At 47.1% G+C, this 20,914-nt stretch overlaps 2 protein-coding genes across 3 annotated transcripts in view; both read right to left on the bottom strand.

The window, feature by feature from the left end:
* LOC149331028 (uncharacterized) overlaps positions 1-8,436 on the bottom strand; it is a 50,899-nt gene extending 42,463 nt beyond the window's left edge. Inside the window, exon 1 of the mRNA XM_089561749.1 lies at positions 8,311-8,436. The gene's annotated coding sequence lies outside the window, so the exon portion shown is untranslated. The remainder of the gene's footprint in view (positions 1-8,310) is intronic.
* Positions 5,948-20,914, bottom strand: part of LOC149331027 (uncharacterized) — a 30,426-nt gene continuing 15,459 nt past the window's right edge. Inside the window, exons 6-10 of one of the 2 annotated variants that reach the window (XM_089561744.1) lie at positions 19,111-19,288; positions 15,781-16,016; positions 14,272-14,391; positions 8,311-8,436; positions 5,948-6,309 (exon numbers count right to left, since the gene is read on the bottom strand). In XM_089561744.1, coding sequence (XP_089417870.1) covers positions 6,248-6,309; positions 8,311-8,436; positions 14,272-14,391; positions 15,781-16,016; positions 19,111-19,288 — 722 coding nt within the window. In that variant the 3' untranslated portion in view covers positions 5,948-6,247. Of the gene's footprint in view, positions 6,310-8,310; positions 8,437-14,271; positions 14,392-15,780; positions 16,017-19,110; positions 19,289-20,914 lie in introns of those variants that run through there. The other variant, XM_089561745.1, reaches the window with a different exon arrangement.

The following is a 20,914-nucleotide window of genomic DNA, read 5'->3' as shown; positions in this document are numbered from 1 at the left end:
AACCCCCAAAAGCCGGTCACCGTCTCGATCGAATCAGGGGCACATGCCGTCGGAACTGGAGTTCGCCTCTTCCATCATACACTACGTAAGAACATGCGCGTGTTGCTTTCGCTCGGAAAACTTGACGACTCGTGAAACAACATAGTGTTCTGTCTATATAACGCAGGGCTCCACTCGAAGCAGGACCCAAGGGAGCCCCAAACCCGGCGACAAAGACCGACCGAAGTCTTCTCTCCGGGTGATGATAGGCATGTGCGTCCTGACCGCATTCGTCGCCGCCGTCTTGATCCTCTTCACGTGGCGGCTCATCTCCATCGCCAAGGCACCCTCGCGGCCGAAACAGTTAGCGAAGCATAGCGCCAACAAGACCAGCCCCAGGAAAGCGCAGACCGGAGCTGAGGAAGAAGAGCACACACTAAACGCCTACGGGATCTTACTGGGTGATGCCGTTGACAGGGATCAAAGGCCTTGCGACAATTTCTACCGGTTCACGTGCGGCTCCTGGGAGCGGAATCACCCGGACTCTTCATTCACCGTCGAGAACCTCCGGTCTTTTATACATAGGACTCTGACGCGCATACGCGAGGAGAAGATGGACGAACGGTCAGCTCGGGAACCGATAGGCAAAGCCGCGCGCTTCGCCAACGCCTGCCTTGCCGCCGGCGATGGAACAGCCTTGAAAGACCTGAAGGCGGCCCTAGCGGAGGAAGGCCTGACATGGCCTGATAGGAGCGAGGGTTCGGATTTCCTATCCACGTTCTTTTTCATGGCGAGGCGCCTAGCGTTGCCCGTCTTCTTCGGTATAGATGTGGTGAGAGACAAACGGAGCGGACACCTTGCTCTGGCGTTTCCACCGGACGCCGCCTTCAGATCTATCTTGGAAAGACTCCGGCAGCACATCCGGTCACCGCACGGGGCACTATACTTGCGCCACGTTTGCGAGAGCATGGCGACGGATGAGGTCAGCGAGTCCCGCTTATCTGAGATCTTAGAGGACCTCCACAGTGCGACCGACGTCTTTGACCTCTACCTACGGCCCACCGATCGGGAAGAGGTTGTCGACAGCGTGGCATCCTTGGTGCGGTACGCGCCGATGGTGCCGAGAGAGAACTGGGATTCTGCACTTCGAAAGTACCTGAGGACGAGTACATTTGAAGTGAGCGAGGTTGTAATCTTCGACGTTCCATCGTTCGAGGCCATATTCGACCTTATCAGGACCCGCAGTCATGCTGGGGCAAAAGATATCTTGGGGTGCCTGGCCGTCCATGCGGCTCATTTTTATTTAAACACCGACGTCCGCGAGAAATTCTTCGGGTCCCGAGAAGAAGCCATGACCCAGCAAGAACAGCACTGCTTCAGTGACGTGTACAAAGTCTTCCGGTACGCCGTGATTAACTTTCTCCAGCTGGGAGCCGAAGATGCCGTCGGCAAAGTTGCAGCATGTGCAAGCGCAATCAGCGAGTCATTTTCAAGCGGGCTCCACGACAACGTGTCGCGTCAAGTCTCCTCCCTCCATACTGAGATACCCAGCTTCGGGGACGTCTTCGCAGTACTGAATCACTCTAAACCGCAGGCGTTCTTAACCACGTACGAGTCGTACCCTGACGTGAGTTTAAGTCCGGTTCAAAATCGCCTGGCCTTCGCAGAACATCTTGTGCGAGCAGACCCGCACAATAGAAATGATGACGACGCGGTGTTTATCCCTTCCGAGAGGAGACACGACTGGAAGTCCGACTTTTCAGTTTCATTCCAGGACTTTCGGCTCACGCCGTATTACATTTCATTTCCTTGGTACTCGGATCATGTTCATCCAGCTGTGCTCTACGCCGGCGTCGGCGCACGTCTAGCTGCCGCCGTCTACTTCGATCACATCAAACGCCACGCCAGTGGTCATGAAGTGCTTTACAAGAACAGCATGTGTCTCACAACGGGGTCTGAGGACGCCAAGGCAACAGACTTGGAGGTGCAGGCTGCAGTGGCCGGTGTCAGCGTGGCTTGGAACGCGTTTAGAGACAACGCCGAGAATGTGACTGATCTAGACGCTCTTTTCTTGACGGACATTATGAAACCTTGGATGACGGCTTCCCGTGCATTCTTTATTTTCGGTTGCTACCTCTTCTGCGGAGATGACAACGGCGAGGCGATGTGCAACATGCCACTGAAACATAATGATGCTTTTTCCCGCGCTTTTGAGTGCCAAGGTGGCTCCCCAATGAACCCTGAAAAGAAGTGCGACATGCTTAGTTAGCACATCGGTGTGTACAAAATACGCACTCGGGGCAAGCTCTTTCAGGTTTGTGTATAATAAGACATTCAGTATCTAACAGCAAGATGTACCGTAGAGGAACGGTGGGCACGCGATCCGCGTAAATAAGTAGGACTTTTATAGGTGTATTCACTGATGAGAGGGCATGTCAACTTCACCAGTTGACGGTTTTGCAAAGTTGCTTAGAATGTTGCTGCTCGATGGACATACAGGATAGGAAGCAGGAATTTCGTTTTCAAATCGAGTGAAGTGTGCAACAAGAGGAGATGCATATTTTGGAGCACAGCTCATGTGTAACAGTGCCAGATGTTAGGTTTGGTGCGTTCATGTCATTGTCTCGCACAGTACATCATGCCCCGGAGGCCTCTCATAATTAGTATAACACTTCAGTGGAGAGTGCGCGCATTTTTGGCCTTAGACAACCAAATGGTAGGAACCTAGCCATAGTTTCAGTTCGCTGTACAGCTATCCAAAGACCCGAAGTATGTTATTTTACTCTAAGGGTTATCTGTCAAAACCTAGGAAGCACACCAATTGTAGAAAGCGTTGCCGTGATTTTAGTTTGGAACAGTGTATGGTAGATCTAAATGGCTTAATGGCATTCACACATTATCAGCAAACAAAGCCCAGTTTTTTGTTGGATTCAGCAAATGTGACAGCAAAAGAAACCAGCACGAAATACGGGTAGACAGGCCATCAGTAAAACGGCAGACGACCGGCATTCCTTTGTCTCCCCCTTTTTTGTTCCTGCGTTTCTCGTTCTGGCTACCTTTGCTGTGAAGTACCAACTCTGTGCAGGCAACATCATTTACAACTAAGTGTTTAAAGTAGACTCCTTTACTAATGAAGCATTTGACACAGCCAGCGCCTGTACTCCATCTCAGTAGCTCCTTGCAGCAGTACCAAAGCTTATTAATTAAAAGAATAGCGCATGTAACTAAGACGCAGACATAGAAGAAGAATGGGTGAGACATGATGACACACCAACTAGCGCAGCTTTCAGCCTTGAGTACTAAAGCTGTCATGAGTGCAGAGGCGATGTCCTGACGCTGTGGAATGTGGTGCCAGTATGAACTGGGCATATGGGGGGGGAAGGCGAGGAGACCGCTATAGCCATTGCTCCGGCATGCACAGACGCCCGTTACATTATTAGTGACTCTAAAGCTGCCATTTTAAATTTTACCAGGGGCAGGGCTGATCCCCCTGCACAATGTCTGCTGCACATACCCACCCCCCACTTCCCCGGACGGGCTGAGCTCATCTGGACACTCGGGAAATCCCGGCAACGAGGCCGCCGACTCCTTAGCCCGAGGGTCTAGAAACCGGGCACAGGCGGACCTCGTTTGGGATTTCTCGAAGGAGCGTATGCACTCATTTGCTGAGCTCACTGCAAACTACCCGCCACCCCACCCATCCCTCACTACCAGAGAAGAGCCAATCTGGCATCGCCTGCAGACGCGAGCGCTGCCTCCACCAGCCAATCTTGGTTTCCACCATTCCAAACAAGAGTGCTAGGTGGGCAAGAGAGGTCTTTCTGTAAAGACCCCATTTCCAGTTTATGCGGCATCGTACGTTACGACAACGCGCTAAGCTGGTTGGTCAGAACATGGTGACATCACATGATGCAGCACACTACCTAGTTCAAACACAACATTCGTGACATCATTGATTCTGCCCTCACTCTTACACCTCTCCCTCAATGTGCCTGAGGCACTGGACGCCGGGAACCGGGCATGGCACAAAACGGGGATAACATGATAGCGGTCTTTTGATCTGTCGTGCGATGGTTGGACTGTTTGCTGATGACTGAGCAATGCAGCACCCACTTCACCGATCGTGCTCATTTCATACAATAACATAGCAAGGTCATGTCATGGTCTGTTAGATACACAACCTCCCATGTTCAGTACTTCGGCACAAATTTTTTGTGCTCGTATAGCACTGGTCTAAGCACCAAGTACCTTAGACACAAAGCCGTGCAATGCCTCATTGGTCATTCACCCCAATGCCATTCACATTTTAGTGAGTTTCCTACAATCCATTCGCCCATGAAGTGCATGCTTGTTCTCCGAATGCTCCACTATAAAAGCATATCTGCTCAGCTGGACACGAGGTTCTCGCAGAACAAACAACCTATTCATTTTACCTAGACACCTGTTACATGTTCAGAGCAGCAGATGCCAATTTGACAATATATATTACAGGTTGCCAATGCTGTGTTAGTTGCTCTGGCTGCTTTTCTGACTTATCCTATTACTGTATTTTCGTGTACTAGTTTCTAGTTGTTTTTATATGCCATAATAGTGACAACATCTATACCTGGATGTGTGGTCCTGGAACTGAATACAGCACAAAATTGGGGCACTCTGCAATTAACGCTGAGGCATACAGGGACACAAAGCACAACTCCATCAGATTTTTGCTCTCCTAAAAATACATTCCATGTCTCCTCGTTGTGTTCATGTTTGCCCAGCAGCAGAAGACATATCTCGGCCGTTACTATTACAGGTCTATAAAGACTAGGGGTGTGCGAATATTCGATATTTTCGAATACACTGCGAATATTATATTTTTAGTATTCGTATTCGATTCGAAATACAAGTATTCGTGTTGTTTCGAATAATCGACGCACCGCGAATATTCGTATCTAGCCAAATATTCTACGCGAGCACCGGCGTTCATTTCGGTCCGCAAGTCCTATCGACAGAGACATAACAACATGGCGGAGCCCAGAGCAATGTGTAACGTTGGTAACGTTGGGCCATGACGTAGCTGACTGCGCTGGTGAGCTTCTTTTGGGTATAACTGCGAAGCTGGTATAGTCAGAGCTGTGCAAGAAGTACCTCGCAATACGTGCCAGTTCAGTGCCAAGTGAGAGGGCAGTTTCTGTGGCTGGAGAAGTCGTTTCAGCTAGAAGGGAACTACTACTGCCTGACCATGTGGAGCCGCTGGTTTTCCTTCATGACAACCTTTAATGTTCATCCCAGCAACGCGCTTTTGTGCTGATGGCAAGCTAGCCTTAATCAATGCTGTGTACTAGCCGTATTCTCTGATATTTACACTCTTCTAAGATTAATGTTCGAAACTTTGATACTTCTTGTGCGGCCACACACACCTTTTGTGTTCATGTAATCATTGATAGTTGAACTGTGATGTTCTTGGGTGTTCAAATAAATGTTTTGTAGAGGTTAAATGCACCTGTCCTTGATTATTCGATATTCGGAGCCAAGTATTCATATTCGATTCGTATTCGAAAAATTTGATATTCGCACACCCCTAATAAAGACACATCTGGCTGGAAAAAAACTGGATATAAGAATTTTGCCACTGCTACATACAAACACTTGACATCTACACTGAAAATAAGTGTGTGATCACCGTTTCGAAGAGAACGGCAGTGCAGTTAAGAATCCGGGATCTGCACTCGTTGACACTCCACCAGTCTCATTTCTTGAGCTTCTCTATCTTACAAAGTCCCTGTTTTCAGTGAAAGTAGCATCTTTGTAAATGGAACACAAATTCAATTTCTCTTCGGCCTCCCTTCGATATCAATCATTATGGGCATGGATCACCGGTGTAATGAAAGAGAAAACATGTTTAACTGCAGTGTTCGGTGTCGTTTTAGGCCACTGCAGCTTTCAATGGCCGCAGAGACGAATTCGAACACCAAGAGCAGCTCCATTCAGATAGCAGGAACTTTTATTCTCTCGCACTAGAAAAACCTGCTTCTGCTCTGAATGTCTACTTACAAAAACCTGCTAGGAACCTTGGGCACACAAACACATTAAAAAAAGGGGAGGGGGGGGCGGTAAAAGGAAAAGTAGGCTGCCCTCTGGAGCCAGCGGTGTTGTTGCTTGTTGCCCGGCCTGCCAACTGGTCGGCCAATAAATAGGAAGAAGGCTGTATGTACACGGTTCGCGAGAGGAGTCATTGCACATGTTGCCACCACCGTCACGTGGCACACTGCTCGCAGAGGCCAGGTCACTTGTGCCCCAGCAGCTTCTTGGCATCCCCCGGGGAAGACAGGTCCAGTGGGCCATCGGCTGCGTGGAACACCACTGGGCGTCACTTATTCACACACGTTATTGGTCCAATCAGGATCGAGCAAAAATACCGCAAAAACCCGCGTATAATACGAACCCGAATATAATACGAGGCTAAGTTTTATAGACGCGAAATGGGAAAAAAAAGTTTCACCTGCGTATAATACGAGTACCGCAAGCTCATAGAAGACATTTATTCAAATCGCATCCCGCACTTCACTTCAATTACTTTCTTCTTCAGTAGCGCTTTCTTCGGACATTTCTTTGTCCGACAAATCATCCCAAATGTACTCATCTTCCGTGCCATCGAGGGCGTTCGAGATGCCGCACTTCTTAAGCCCGCTTCAGCTGCCGGTTGGCGTCACTGCAGGCTCACCTGAGCGCATCCACTCTGTGTAGCACCGCTTGACTGCGTCCTTGAACGGTTTGTTTACACAACCATCAAGCGGCCGCGAAAGCTTCGTCGCGTTCCGCTGCACGCGAAAAGGGCTTCTTTCTGTTGAGGCCATCCACGAATGCTTCCTTCGACGACACCAAACTGCCTCCCGGCCGCACCGTTGCCGATGCTCTCCGCAGCTAAAATCGCTTGAAAGTAGCCGAGTACTGTTTTCGAGACCGTGACATCGTGCTCCCTAAAACAATATCCACTTCACGAAGCGTGCCTTACATGCGAGCACGTGCGTTGTCAACAGGCGCACCAGCACACCGCGACCCCCCGGCGCACCCAACGGATCAACAAAGAAACGACGTTGCGACGTCGTTTGTCGAGAGTAACGAAGCCAAGCCGTAGCCACGCGCCAATAGCAAAGCCAAGCTGTAGCCACGCGCCAATAGCAAAGCCAAGCTGTAGCCACGCCGCAAAAACGAAACCAAAACTTCGAGCAACTTTGAAAATTTTTGTTCGGATCCGCAAATAGTATGAGGCGGAAATTTAGGACACTAATTATGGGAAAAAAACCTCGTATTATACGGGGGTTTTTACGGTACTGCTCCCGGAATCAAGTGTTGACAACCAGAGCTGAGTCGTACCTGAAGCAATATTTTCAGTGTTTATCACATTTATTACAACTCATACATGTATCTCAATCATCTATCATTCCTTTTTTTTTTCTTGGAGGGCAACTAAAGAAAGAGTGCTTGCTGCAAGCACAGCAGCACAAGCTGCGCTCCATCTCACAAAAAACGTGAAACATCGCAGCTACGAATGAAGCACTGGGCAAGAATAAGCACAGGCCAAAACTTCACATGTCGATGTACGGCCACAATGTGAACCACCCCCAACCACTTGTTATATCACGCCCAGCAGAAACGTTTATCATCAGGCCAAATCTTGACAAGAATCACCACTGTGTTCATGTGAAAGGGCATCCTAAAGCAGGTGTATTGGTCCTTCTCCTACTGCTTCCACTCCTTTCAGATTCCACTCTAAACATCTTATGTGTGTCACAAATGCCACCAAATTCCAGGCGGTTACAGGACTTATGTCACAAAGCATACACGAGTGTCTTATGCACTTCGTCTCCTCCATCGCAATGCAGTCAAATGCGTAAGACAGCCTGTGCGCTGTGGGATGCTAGTGCACATTACACAGACACTGAAGACAATAACATCTAATTTCTGTTCCCAGCAAAAAAATGATTCCTTGGCTCTTTCTGTGCATGCTGGCGTTGACCTAATAGCAAAAGACCAAGAAAATTACATTAAAAAAATTTTTCTGTCATTCCTGTGCAACTTTTGACGTCTACACAAAAAAGGACTCCATGATCACAGTTTTGGAGTGATTTCCAGTGTAGCCTGGCCGTCTGGGATTCATCATCAGTGCCATTTTTCACTCCGCAGGAGGAGCAACAACAAGGTGTCGGGGAATTATTTTGAACATCCGCGAATCTGTACACTCTTTTCGGCCCACGTGTCGGGCCGCACAAGAAGGGCTGAGGGCAACAATCACGGTTCCCATGGGCAAGAAATTCTGAGCCCAGCCGCTCTATACGCCTGTAGTACCTGCAGTGCCCGTGGTGGTCACCATGGGGGAAGCAGTGGTGGCTGGTGGGGGGTACATGGGCGCCACGAAAGGCACTCCGCCTGGCCGGCCACTACGCCAGCTGGGGCGGCAACGCTCCACACAGCCTGCACACACACGTACACAACACCCCGTCAGTAACCACCCAAGCACGGGCATTCCCAATATGCAAGGGAGTGGAATATGGTGGCATTGCAGCACCAGGGCAACACAATGGAGGCCCACCCCGCCGCGGTGGTTCAGTGGTTACGGCGCTCGGCTGCTGACCCGAAATACGCGGCTTCGATCCCGGCCGCGGCGGTTGAATTTCTTTGGAGGAGAAATTCTAGAGGCCCGTGTACTGTGCAATGTCAGTGCACGTTCACCATCAGGCCAAATCTTAATAAGAATCACCACTGTGTTCATGTGAAAGGGCATCCTAAAGCAGGTGTATTGGTCCTTCTCCTACTGCTTCCACTCCTTTCAGGTTCCACTCCACGCCACTATGTATGCTACCAATGTCACCTGTTTCCAGGCAGTTACTGGACTGACGTCAAAAGCACACAGGGGTGTCTTTTGCACTTTGTCTCCTCCATCGAAATGCAGTCAAATGCATTAAGATGCCTCAGTGCTGTGGGATGCTAGAGCACATTAGACACACACTGAAGACAAAACCATCTAACTTCTGCTCCCAGCAAAAACTGAACCCCAGGTAGTCGAAATTTCTGGAGCCCTTCACTGCGGCGTCTCACATAGCCTAAGTTGCATTGGGACGTTAAACACCCATTAAAAAAAAAAAGGCCCACCCAAATGAAAACTACACAAGGTGCTGATGACTTAGCATTCACACCCCAATGACATCAGCGCAAGTGCCTTCTGTTCACTTATTTGTTAACTGATTTGTTTTAGTTATTGATGTACCACCGCTCAAACCCACAATCACTCCAACTAACACAATGCAAATAAAAATTACATGCAAAAAAAAAGAAAAAGAAAACACGGTGGATGACTTTGCAACACAAGCAGAACAGTTTCACCAAAATATAAAAACATTAAGCAGAGTCATGAAATAAAAACTGGAGAAACAGAACAAACACGCCGTACGCAACATCACAAGCAGATGCACAAGCATTTCAGTTTATTATAAAATGCTGTACTTAATTTTTGAGACAGTGGCCTTAGCAGCAGCACGTTCCATTCCATAACAAATATTTTTGTCAACTAGAGAGCACAAGGCAAAAAAAAAACCATGTGCCCAACTTTCTAAACCAAGGCTCGATCTCAAACTGTACTCAAAGCATCCCAAATGCAAGCTGCTGCTCCCAAGCGAGAACTCCTATTTTCTCTTGCCTTGAAGAGAAGCCTGGTGGGAATCGTGCGCACTTATTCAAGCTGCAGGTGCATGCAAATTCAAGCACTCGTGTGTAGGGATTTGCACACTTCAAAAGCATTTTCTTGCAAGTCCAGCACCACACTATAAGCTGCACTGCAATGATGAACAGGCAGTGTAAACTTGCACAATTGTAGTTCTTGCACTGCTCTTTCATGCAAGCCCATTAAAAAGCCCAATTTATGGACACAACGATTTGTAACTCACATTAACAGTCTTGGTCAGCAATACCCTAACTATCTGAAAAATTCATTAACTTAAAAAAAAAAAACATGGCGAGAAAAACCTTGAAAAAAGTCAGACAAACTGTGAATTTTGCTATTTCCTATGTTACACTTGCAAGCGACACTACATTGCATTTGAGACAGAGCCATGCTTTCGTCACGTCCGCACCACCCCTGAAGTCACCGATACTGAAAGGGACCATGAAATGGTATCTACTAGCAAAAGCGCACGAGAGAACGGTCCCCATCACTTGTCACTGAGCTGCAAAAATTTTTAGGCTAGCTTCATTAGCACCAGAAGCAATTAAAATGATACTCTTCCTCTCTCCCCTGAACTCATAAATGCTGCCGCGCCTGAAAAAGGAAACTGCTACTATTCAGAAGAGGTACTGGACCAGAAATCATATACATATCGACAATCAGGTCTTGAGATATGAGCGGAAAATTCAGGGGGGCACTTTGTTGAGCTAAAGTGCGGTGAGGCGGAAGCCTTAAGCACGGTGTTGCTGCTTGTGTCACTGATGCGTTGTTAAGATGTTAGTCTTCGCCTCTAGTGAAACGCGACAGCGTCTTGCAACGCTGCCAGGGAGTCCATAGAATGCCACTGTCCGTTCGGTTCTACGCTTTGATCGTCGGTAAATTGGTTTTTGAGGAAAGGAAATGTATCTTTTTCGCATATCTGGGAGGACACCTAAACCTCGTGTAACGGGAAGGGAGGAAGATGGGAGTGAACGAAGACACTGTATTCACTAGACGTGCCTTTGTTCATTCCAAACCATTGAGCTGGCATGGCGGAGTGGTTAGCATGCTCGTCTCGCACTCCGGAGACCGGGGTTCGATTCCAGAACTCGACCAATTTCCTACTCGGTTTTATTTATTTATCTGGCCTGACTAGAAGGGTTAATTAGGCTAATTGGGTAATCAAGCAATTAACTAAACTCAGTCCCACTTGGAGCATCACTATATGATCTCTTTAATTGGTTGCATGGTAGTAATTACTAGCCAAAGTACAATTGGCCCTGTTTGAAATTCGTGCACTGTGACGTCATGACCGTTTCGACCAATTGAAAAGCGTGACATTTCCATCGACAACTCCTGCTTACAACGATGAGGCATTAAAGGCTTTCGCCTTAAAATGCGAGTTCAGATTCAGAAAACAGGCCAGGACTACACCCCACTGCACCCCATCCTGCCCATGTGAATTGTGCACACCCAACAAGAAGGCTTACCAAGGCTAGCCATTCATGTCATCAGGGCAGGGGAGGCTAAGAACCTGCGGTGACGCGTCAGTCTAATCGGTTGCGAGCATGAATTTATCCCCTTCGGCCGCCGTGTCCACGATTGTGGACGCGAACTTCGCGCGCGCTGGTGTGTAAAAATAGAACCAAAAGCGCTTTTTTGAATGTACTAAGACACGCCCCTTGAGCCACTTTAACGGACAAGTGGCGCCATCCCACGGGATGTCAACAAAATGCTGTCGAAAAAGCGCGGGAAAGTATGGACGCGTCTACCTTCTACGGAGCGAAGAGTAAGTACTTCTTGTTTTCTTCCGTTTTTCACTATTCCAAATACAAACTCACCGAAATATTGGCATTTACGTATCAATGTAAGGTCCTGTGAATGTGAAACAGCTGCATTCATCCTTCTTGTGAAGAAATTCAGCCCTGCATGCAGTTCCAGAAGTTAGCGTCCACATTTGTGGACACGGCGCCTCAAATCCGCCATTCCTAACACACGCTTTTTCCAGAGTTCACGGCGTCGCTCACGCGCTGAAATGAAGAAAACCTCTCATTTTTCCAGGTATATCCAAGCATGCTACTGAAAGAAGGCGCCTGGATGATGACACAGCCGAAAATATATTTAGAAGAATTCAAGACGGTGATATTTCTGACGCAGATCTTTCTGATGACGAGTACACCGAGCAGGACACACAAACTACGGTAATTTTGTCTGTTTTATATGTTTAGTTAGAAAATAATGTGGCGTATGTTGTGTTTTTTCCTCAGACTCCTACTACAAATGGCACTGCCCAGAGTGCATTGTTATTGCCTGGAACATCAAGCATGCAGGACAAGCAAGTGCCAGATGTGCCATCGAAGAAGATGAAGACCTTGAACTGGGTTGCACAACCTCTTCAACCTGGGAACACTAACTGCACCTACCAGCCTCAAGGTGGATCAATCCCTGAGGACCCATTGGCATACTTCAGCCGGTATTTCTCACCCATGCTTTTTTGCGATCTAGCCACATTCACTAACATGTACGTCCTGCAGAAAGACGGGAATGTGCTTGGGACTTCTGAGGAAGAAATCAAAATTTTTTTTGGAATCCTAATGCTCATGGGAGTTCTAAAATTCCCAAGAATTCGAATGTACTGGCAAGCCTCTACAAGAATTCCTGCCATAGCTGAATCCATGACAGCAAAGCGATTTTTTATGATTAGAGCCGCGCTTCACATCACGGACTCGAACGCTCCACGGGACCCAAACAGCCAGGACAAGTTCTGGAAAGTGCGCCCTATCATAGAGGCAGTGAGGTCACGGTGCTTGCAGCTAGAACCCTTGGAGCATAACAGTATAGATGAGCAGATGGTTCCATTCACTGGCCGTGTCCCCGCCAAACAGTTTGTTAAAGGAAAGCCAAACCCAGAAGGGGTGAAAGTGTTTGTCCGCTGCAGCGCCGATGGCTTAGCACATGACCTCGAGCTATACCAAGGGAAGGGAACAGGGGTCAGTGCACAGCATTCACACCTCGGACTTGGCGGATTGGTTGTCATGCGTCTTGTGGAAGCAATGCCTAAGGAAAAGAACCTGAAGTGCTTCATGGACAACTACTTCACCTCAGTGCCATTATTCCTGGAGCTGAAGCAAATTGGCATTCTCGCCAGCGGGACGATCCGAGCCAACCGACTGCTCAAGTGTCCCTTAAAAAGTGACAAAGAAATGAAGAAAGAAGGACGGGGAAGCATGGATCAGAAGGTTTCCGCGAATGGAGACATTGCCATTGTGAGATGGCAGGATAATGGAGTCGTCAATATGGCATCCACACAAATTGGAATTGGGAATGTGGGAAAAGTAAACCGATGGAGCGAGGCAACAAAGCAACATATTGAAATTGACTGCCCAGAAGTTATTGTGCAGTACAACGCATACATGGGAGGTGTCGATAAACTTGACTTTGTGATGTCACTGTACCCGCTTACGGCAAGAACCAGAAAGTGGCCAGTGAGGGTTATTTCTCACTTTCTGTCTTTTGCGTTGTGCAACAGCTGGATAGAATATCTACGAGACGCGAGTGCCGAGAAGCTTCCACAGAAAAGTACCTTGGATATGATGGCATTCCAGAGAGACATTGCTAACAGCCTCATCGTATGCAGCAGAACAACCCCGAAAAAGCGCGGTCGGCCAAGCAGTGAGTGCCCAGAGCCTGTTGCGAAGAAGGCTAGCCCGCATTTGCTACCCACCGCAACCATCAGGTACGATGGCTACAATCACTGGCCGGAGCATGTCAGCACGCCAAACGCGCAGCGCTGCCGCCGTGAGGGATGCACAGCGAAGTGCAGGATTCGCTGCTGAAAGTGCCACATTTTCTTGTGCCTCTCAGCTCAGAACGACTGCTTTTACCTTTTTCACAACAAGTAGATTCTAAAGTGCTTGATTTTATTCACAAATCAAGCAATAACCCTTTACCCATGTTTGGTGCCCCACGTCATGCTCAGAACACAGTCCCACTTTCTTTTAGTTGTGTGCCATATTTTTTCTGTACTGAGGCGCTGTGTCCACAAATGTGAACACTATGAAATTCTAAGAAAGAATAAAGTTTTTGTTTCAGTCTTTTAAAGACTCGTCATTTGCAGCTTGGAGAACACAAAATTGTGCTCACATATTTTATTTGTTTCAAAGATTTTTTTTGTGCCTGAAGGGGTTATACAAAAACTTACTTGTAAATTATCGAGTCCATGCAGAGCTTTTAAATTTGACTGCAGTACTCACAAAGACCACCTCTACAAGATACACTGCACTAGAATAAAACCATCAAAATCATTTCAGGGTCCCTTTGTATGTGATGCAGCCCTGGGTCATGCCGCTAACAACGGCGCGGAACCAAGCGTGCGCTAGAGTGCAGCGCTTCTGAATCTACAATAAGTGCATATTTTGCTGCCTCAAAAATGTTGTCATAGCACAGGAAGAAGCATAGAAAAAATTTTTTACCAAGAACAAAGATTGGACGGAGTTGTCCTCAGTGCCTCTGTAAGACCACCTAACTTCCCATCTTCCCCCTGGAGGCTGAAAACCACTGCAGCACGAGACTCCGCTTCTCCAGTGCGCCCAGTGCGAGACTCCACTCACCGTCGGCAAGTGGCGACCCCTGTGGCATCAGCAGAGGCGGCGGGGAGTTGGAGGCAATGCCCTGGCTACTCCGGAGTGGTGCCGGGGGACGCAGGGTTAGGTTCAGGGGCGGAGGAGGGCCTGGACAAAACGGCCAGAGGGACACACACCCACCCATCACGCCACGTCCAAAGAGTGCAACACCACGGTCGCCACAAAACCTGCCCCAGCCAGACGCCGTAGAGGCGCACACATTTGCTACCAAAACACAACTGCGATACCGTCAATGAGAGAACTCGCTAGTGCTTGCACATAGATTGCGTACACAATAAATAAATGAAAAGAGAGAAGATACCTTGCTCTAAATCAGAGGTTCTCAAACTAGGTCCCACAGGCTGCTTTTGTATGTTCCGCGAGCACCCACACTTAGCTCTGGTAAAGAAAATTATATTCGCGTGCCGTTTAACCGGCCCACTCGCGCTGGCGGTTGCTTTCCAGGACAAGGTGCCTAGAATCCTAAACCGCTGGCGGTTCGGTTTGCCGCTAGTCAGCCGGGCCTATCGCAAGGACACCCTTTTAGCGCCATTTATCTTCACTGGCTCCTCACTGCTGGCTCTGCGATTGTACCATTGCGCGTTTATTGCTTAGAGCTGCGCACATGGCGTCATACCATGGCGTCATACCATCTCACGGGGACGGGGGTTATGTCGACCTGCATAAGGATTTTTTTTTTTGACCAGCGACAGGTGTAAGAGGGGGGGGGTCGACATATGCGTAACAGTGTAGGACATATATGTGCGTTACAACCTTTATGAAGTTTTTTTAGGGCATGTTTTGCAAAATCTCCGCATCTCTTTTTGGCGCCCTAAATTACTGAAAAAAGTGCACAAATTATGAGAGTGAACCTGGTATCTCGTTGTTCGCACAATAAATACAGCTTCCTATGTGAGGTCAGTTCACAATACCGGCCGCGCTCGAGTTATATTACCAGATAATAGTTAAAAGTACTTATTCTTACTTATGCTTGTTACAAGCCTTTCATGACAGCCGCGAAGACCACCACGAGCGAACCCAACTGTCGATGCGATTGCGGTTGCATCCGTTTCGTGGCGAGTGCCCAGTGTTGCCCAGCCGACAACAACACTCTGCTAAATTTGGCTCTGTATACTTGCAATGAGCGTAAATTGGCGTTTAGGTGCAGCTTGGCGCAGGAGATCAAATTGGCACAGCATGGCGCAATTGGCACAGTACTTCCACCCCTGTTCCAGTCAAATGAATTTTGCAGCAAGTGTCTGTTTATCGTGTGACCCTACAAAAATGACAGTAAAAGGTAAACGGCACTCTTTGAAAGTGACAGTAAATTTGCCTGGATTACGAGGCATTAGCCCCCAAGTGCAATTCCCTTCGCAGGTAGTGCAAGTGTGGATAATTAAATCAAGACAGAGCAAGAAGAGGAGGGCACTAATCAGCTCCTCAATCTGTGGAAGAGTTGCAAGCGTGCCATCTCGTGAAGCACCGCTGCCTGCTCACCTAGAGGGGGCGCCTGTTGTGGCGGCGGGCACTTGGGCGAAGGCGCCGCCCTGGTGGCTGAGGGCGGCCGCTGCTGGTTGCTGTCGTCGTCCCCTCCATCCTCATCTTCCGTGCTGTTGTTCGTGTTGTTGCAGCCGGAGGCACCGTCTTCAGGCGTCGCCATACGCGTTGTTGCCAGGCTGCCAGACGGGGTGAGCGGTGCCGTCTCCGGCCAGGACGTGCACCGGGAACTACCCCTGCAGGGGCGCAGGTGTGCAATGTCTTTACTCAGCCAAGACTTCCACATGGGCGTGTATGACACAGTTCAAGCCTAATTCGCACAGTTGCGTTTAATGCAGGACACTTTTATGGGCTTCTCTACGTTTCTTGGCCCCTATATTCTTTCTATGTTAAGGGGGGACATGGGTCTTAGAACATTTTTTTTATTTACAGACAAAATGCAATGAAACTGCACAGACTTATTCAGCTTTTTCTGCTGATTTCAAATATGCAATTTGTTCATTTCTAGGCCAATTAGTTCCTGAGACATTAATAATATCATGCCATTGTCTGCTGAAACAATAGAAAAGAAATGGGCCACCAGAAATTTAATTTTAATGTGTGGGTATATACTACAATGTGTGAGGAATGCAATGCTGGAAGCAGTTTTCAGTTTTTTGTCCGTGTGGACAAATGGGCTTAATAGTTAGTTTTCAAGTGAGTTGACCAGACATACAGTGTCAGAAAACATGACACACATGAAACTAACTATTAAGCCCATTTGTCCACAACGGACAAAAAACTGAAAACTGCTTCCAGCGTTGCATTCCTCACACATTGTAGTATCTACCCACACATTAAAATTAAATTTCTGGTGGCCTATTTCTTTTCTATTGTTTCAGCAGACAATGGCATGATATATATAGTATCTAAGGAACTAATTGGCCTAGAAATAAACAAATTGCATATTTGAACTCAGCATAAAAAAACTGAATAAGTCTGTGCAGTTTCATTGCCTTTGGTCTGTAAATAAAAAAAATGATCTAAGACCCATGTCCCCCCTTAAAGTGAAAGCTGTATGGGCAATGTCTGTCAAAATCATGGTGTTGTCATCCACATCATCCATGCGTGGTGCCCCTCCACATCCCCATACACATGGCCGCCACACCATGACTGCTCACTGCACCCAGCTACTGCAACGCAGTCATTACAGCACCCGCACACCATCCATCCTATCCCCATCGGATGCTCGCCTTGTGTGGACAGACGAGTTCTGAACACTCCAGCTGTAGCAGAAATTTGCATTACCGCAAAAACAAACATCTGGCAAATAATTTTCGCTTGTATATTCATTGCTTTAAGGGGGGACACTGGTCTTGAAAAGAAAATTTTATTAATTTAGTCATAGTTATGAAATTTTCAGGGCACATGTATTTTTGTGTGCTGATTTTAGATATGTCATTTAATTTCATGTAAAACAATTCCTTGAGCACTTGTGCACTTTTTATGCTAGTATTTTGAAGAGAGTTCTGAAGAAAATTTGCTGCGGGAAACTCGCTGAAATGTATGTCATTGGGTTCTCTTGACACCAAGGAATACAATAAGGGTAAAATTATCATCCTGGCTCTCATAGAACTTGGGTAATAGGGTACTGAAGCTGCCACTTCAGAAACAGGAATACACACTTCCCTTCTCATTTCTGAAGCGACAACTTCAAAACTCTATAACTTAAGTTCTATGATAGGCAGGAAGACAATTTCACCCTTATTGTATTCCTTGGTGTCAAGAGAACCCGATGGCATACATTTCAGCGAGTTTCCCGCAGCAAATTTTCTTCAAAACTCTCCGAAAAATACTAGCATAAAAAGTGCATAAGTGCTCAAGGAATTGTTTTACATGAAATTAAATGACATATTTAGAATCAGCACACAAAAATACATATGCCCTGAAGATTTCGTAACTGTGACTTCATTAATAAAAATTTTTTTTTCAAGACCAGTGTCCCCCCATAAATCCACTCCCCTCTACAGTGAATCAGCAAAAGCAGGCACTGTAAGTGAGTACAGTTGAACCTCGACATAACAAACCTCAATAAATAGAAGTTTGCAATGCAACAAACTTTTTTCATTTCAGTTTTACGCCTCCATTGAAATGCATGTATTTTTTCTTTGATTTAACGAAGTAGTTGCATGCCACAGTTTAGATGCAATGAAGTTTTCGCAAGTACAAAAAGCAAAATTGGGCAAATTCTACCCTGTTAGATTCCAGGGTTGCTCGAAGCCATTAATGGCCTTCCGCAGCGCCACTCTGTTTCATATTCGGTAAAGCCGCCCGCCTCACGGCAGTTGCTGCAGCAACATGGGGAGCGTGCGACGCTTTTTCAATGCTTTTCCAGTGGCGGCATTTATCTCCAGCTATCAGTCAAGATTCTGAGATATCCACAATTCGTTAACAAAATACCTCACAGAAAATTTCCACTAAACCGATATTTTGAGATATGCGACTCTGAGGGAATGAAGCTTTACTGAAAACTACTCTTGCCTCTTGTTCTGCTTGGTGTTTCTTCTATAATCGCTTGTAATAGCTTCGTGAATGCATGTGGGCAAAATAAACCGGAAATGAAGGTTTTAGTAATGTGCGATATCATTTTCGCCACTGAAAGACAAAAACTTTGATCCAATCAATATATAACGAAGTTTTATTCCAAAAAATTCAGGGGGCACTTTGACTACATTGAGTGCGGTGAAAGCCTTTCCATGCAACTTGACATAGGCACACACAAGATGGCTATGGGTCGACTTGGATTGGCTAGTCATGACTAATTAATGACTAGTTAGTCATGACTACTTAGTTGATGACTGGTTAATGACTATTTAGTCATGACTTGTGAACTAGTAATGACTAGTTATGACTTTCACTTCAGATGTAACGGGTGGATGGACAGAGTGATGGCCGCGAGTATGAGCCCTTAAAGGCTTTCGCCTTAAAAAGCACTACTTCCGTGAATATCGAGGCTCAACAGGGGATATTCAAAATTCCGCAAGTGCGCTTTCCCACATAACTATGTTGCCCTAAACAAGATGGCTGACTTCGCTATAAAGGAACTACATGGGCTACAGGACAGGCGCTAAAGGTGTGGATAGAATGTCAGAACCGTATTTTGGAAGAATCAAACAAAAAATCAGTCTTTCTTGCTATGTTTCAGCTGGAAACGCATGGTCAGCCATCTTGTTTGGGACAACATTCTTATGCGGGAAAGCGCACTTTCGCAATTTCGAATATCCCCTACTGCACTGCAGCTCAATAAGCAGGCCCCAGTGAAAGAGGGAGCAGCGGTGGCCCCCAACAGACCTGAGTGGTGGCGTGGCCCCGCCCCCAGCTGCAGAGGATGACCCTGGGCCCCCCTCGTCGTCATCGCTGGCGTCCTCCGAGGGGGGCTGGCGGCGGGGGCGCCCTAGTCGAGGCGTGTCCTGGGCCTCCACCCAGGCACCCCCTTCCTGGGCACTCAGCTTCAGCACTAGCCGGCCCCCTGCATGATGAGGACAGTGCTTATAGCCACTCAGGGCCCCGGGGAAAAAAAGTGGTTGAGGCTGTCATAACCAAACACACGTTGGAAATGTCCATCTGTCAGGCTAAAGGACCCAAAGTTTTCAAAAAGGTAAAATCTATTTAAGGGGGGACCCTGGTCTTGAAAAAACAATTTTATTAATTTAGATATAGTAATGAAACTTTCCCACATGTATTTTTGTGTTCTGATTTTAAATATGTCATTTAATTTTGTGTAAAACAATTCCTTGAGCACTTATGCAATTTTTATGCAAGTCTTTTGGAGAGAGCATATAAGAAAATTTGCTGCAGGAAACTCGCTGAAATGCATGCCATTGGGCTCTCTTGGCACCAAGGAATGCAATAAGGGTAAAATTATCATCCTGGCTATCATAGAATTTGAGTTACAGGGTACTGAAGCTGCCACTTCACAAACAGGAATACACACTTTTCTTCTCATTTCTGAAGCGACAACTTCAAAACTCTATAACTCAAGTTCTATGATAGCCAGGATGATAATTTTACCCTTATTGCATTCCTTGGTGTCAAGAGAACCCAATGGCATGCATTTCAGCGAGTTTCCTGCAGCAAATTATCTGCAAAACTTTTCCCAAAATACTTCATACAAATTGCACAAGTGCTCAAGGAATTGTTTTACACGAAATTAAATGACATATCCAGAATCAGCGCACAAAACTACACGTGGCCTGGAAATTGCATAACTGTGCCTTCATTAATAAAATTTTTTTTTCAAAGACCAGGGTCCCCCCTTAAAAATTTTTTTCTTCTAGAAGCGAAAAGACACATGAAGGGTCTACAACTGCATTTTCCTCGAGAATTAAGCTAGTACAGCAAGACCTCAACAACACAATCATGGACTCGAATTTCAGCATGATACAAATTCGTAAAATTCCCCGGCTGATTGTGTACCATGTGCACAAACTCAGGCATTCTGAATGCTCTCCAGCCACCGCTACCATGAGTGCAGCCAAACTTGCGAGAAGTGAGCGCTACCCTTGCCAGTCGCACAGCACGCATGAGTGCCAAGTGGTGACACGCAGCTGCAAAAACTGTAAAAACCCGCATATAATACGAGGTTTTTTTCCCATAATTAGCGTCCTAAATTTCCGCCTCGTACTATTTGCGGATCCGAACAAAAATTTTCAAAGTTGCTCGAAGTTTTGGTTTCGTTTTTGCGGCGTGGCTACGGCTTGACTTTGCTATTGGCGCGTGGCTACGGCTTGGCTTCATTACTCTCAACAAACGACGTCATGACGTCGTTTCTTTGTTGATCCGTTGGGTGCGCCGGGGGGTCGCGGTGTGCCGTGCGCCTGTTGACAACGCACGTGCTCGCATGTAAGGCACGCTTCGTGAAGTGGATATTGTTTTAGAGAGCACGATGTCACAGTCTCGAAAACAGTACTTGGCTACTTTCAAGCGATTTTGGCTGCGGAGAACATCGGCAACAGTGCGGCCGGGAGGCAGTTTGGTGTCGTCGAAGGAAGCATTCGTGGATGGCCACAACAGAAAGAAGCCCTTTTCGCGTGCAGCGGAACGCGACGAAGCTTTCGCGGCCGCTTGATGGTTGTGTAAACAAACCGTTCAAGGA

The sequence above is a fragment of the Amblyomma mixtum genome, chromosome 9 (genome assembly GCF_055824585.1).
Source record: "Amblyomma mixtum isolate Tamu chromosome 9, ASM5582458v1, whole genome shotgun sequence".
Taxonomy (NCBI): Eukaryota; Metazoa; Arthropoda; class Arachnida; order Ixodida; family Ixodidae; genus Amblyomma; species Amblyomma mixtum.
The sequence above is the reverse complement of the archived record's forward strand: the minus strand, read 5'-3'. Positions and strand labels throughout refer to the sequence as shown.